At 40.1% G+C, this 2,199-nt stretch overlaps 1 protein-coding gene across 1 annotated transcript in view; it reads right to left on the reverse strand.

Annotated features, from left to right (window-relative positions):
* Positions 1 to 2,199, reverse strand: part of LOC101854737 (retinal dehydrogenase 2) — a gene marked incomplete at its 5' end in the record, with an annotated part of 28,021 nt that overhangs the window by 10,846 nt on the left and 14,976 nt on the right. Inside the window, 1 exon segment of the mRNA XM_013085740.2 lies at positions 438 to 589. Within this exon segment, the coding sequence (XP_012941194.1) occupies positions 438 to 589 (152 nt within the window).

The raw sequence follows: 2,199 nt of genomic DNA on the forward strand, positions 1-2,199 counted from the left end.
GGGGGGGTCGGTTCAAGAAGAATAAAAAAAGAGCAATTACAACCAAATCAGGAGAACAACAACAGCATCAACAAAAAATCAGCAGAATAAAAAATTAGAAACATCAGAAGAACAAAAATTAGAAACATCAGAAGAACAAAGATTAGAAACATCAGAAGAACAAAAATTAGAAACATCAGAAGAACAAAGATTAGAAACATCAGAAGAACAAAAATTAGAAACATCAGAAGAACAAAAATTAGAAACATCAGAAGAACAAAAATTAGAAACATCAGAAGAACAAAAATAAGAAACATCAGAAGAACAAAAATTAGAAACATCAGAAGAACAAAAATACGAAAAACCAGAGAAACGCGGGGAACAAAACACTGAGGAGAAAAAAAAAAACACCAGAGAAAAGAGAAAAAGAAAACCAGCACTCCGTGTGGTCGTCCTACCAGACAGTGCCAGCCTGGACTCCATGAGCAAACATCAGGGCTCTGTTGATGTCCTTGGTGAACACAGCAGCTCCCAGGCCGTACGTCGTGTCGTTGGCACGGCGAAGCACTTCGTCAAGGTCCTTGAACTTCAAAATCTGCTGGACTGGTCCGAAAATCTGTCACGGGCAGAGCAGGAACATGGTTTGAATAAACTCACCACGATGATTTCCATCCGAAAAAGAAAGAAATTATGAAACAAAACAATACTGCAGTTACTCATTATTCTTACAACACATATGAAGATTTAACTCTTTATCTCCGAGGGGGACAAACCCACAGCGCCGGGGCCCTTGTTTGGTGCTTGACCTAAAATTGACATAAACACCATTAACTCTTTGACTACCATGGGCCGATCTATCGGCTCCATAACTTCCGAGTTCGTGGCCAAGAGCCGAATTATTGGCTCGCGCTTTTCTTTCCCTTTCACTTCCACAATTTGACTCAACCTTTTCGTTTCATGTTTTTAAATGCTCTGCTTACCGTACATCAGTCAACCAGTGAAGGAATTTGGCCCCTTTTGTGTTTTTTTCTGCTGTTTTTGGGGGCATTTTTTCATGTTTTTTTGACCAACCCTGTGTTGCTCGAATTAGTTTACACACATAGCAACAGAAAAATGGCTGATAACCCATCAGGTTCCCCCCCCCCCCCCCCGTCACAACGTTTTTCTGCTTCAAAAGCCCTGAAAAAGTTTGATGGGGAACTGTCAGTACTTACCGATAGTGATGTAGGAGGTGATGAAGTTAGACCTGAGTCGGACAGCAGCGACAGCGATGAGAATGAAGATTCGAAAAGAGGGGCGTGTGTGTAGCGTTTTTTTCTCTTTTTTTCATTGTGAGTGATTTCACCAAAAGTGTGACAACTTTGTATATACTTGACCATTGTGCATGAAACTTGGCCCAGTTAGAGACAATTGGATATACTTCAGTATGACCAAGTCATGAAGTGATTGGATTTAGCAGCTATACACTGTGAGAAATGTAAGTTGAAGATTATTTTTTTATTTTTTTCACCTTGTGTTCACTTACCTCCCATGTTTGTTTGGATTTATGATTTTTTTTCAATTTTTTAATCAGATTAAAAATATTCTGCATTCAATTACCTTCATTTTGGTATATAACATGTCTGACTTCCAGATGGAATTATGCCCATCAGACACAAAAGAAGAACAGGGGTACTTCTGAAATTCTAAGACTAAGAAATGCCTTGGTCACAGCGCGGAAAATGCCTTGGTTGTCAAAGAGTTAAATGGGTCATTAAATCGAAACTAGCAAAATTATTCTGATGGTTCTTCATCTAGTGAAAAAACTTCCAGAATAAAAGACCTGTTTTCAGCTGTTGCCGAAAAGTAATTTAATTGTTGATGTCGAAGTCGTCGTAAAGGAATGTGCCCAAGCCGCTGTCAGCTACTCACCGACACAGGGGTTCCGAACGCAAGCAGTTGGGAGCAGTTTACCGGAGATAAAGAATTAAAATCACATCGACTACTTCTCATAACACTCTACCATACGGTACTTTTTTTTTTTTTAATAGTAGAGGGTTTTACGACGCTCGCAACTGCATAAGGTCATATGAGCGCCAAGGGGTGGGTGTCAACAGAGAAGTCTTTACAGGGAATCAGACTTGGACTGCTCACCTCTCTAGCTTCAACAGCACAAGGTCTGCTTCGACTATCAAGGCACCCCAAAATAGCAGGTCACGAGGGAGTGACAAACATACAAAA

The sequence above is a fragment of the Aplysia californica genome, unplaced genomic scaffold (genome assembly GCF_000002075.1).
Source record: "Aplysia californica isolate F4 #8 unplaced genomic scaffold, AplCal3.0 scaffold00402, whole genome shotgun sequence".
Taxonomy (NCBI): Eukaryota; Metazoa; Mollusca; class Gastropoda; order Aplysiida; family Aplysiidae; genus Aplysia; species Aplysia californica.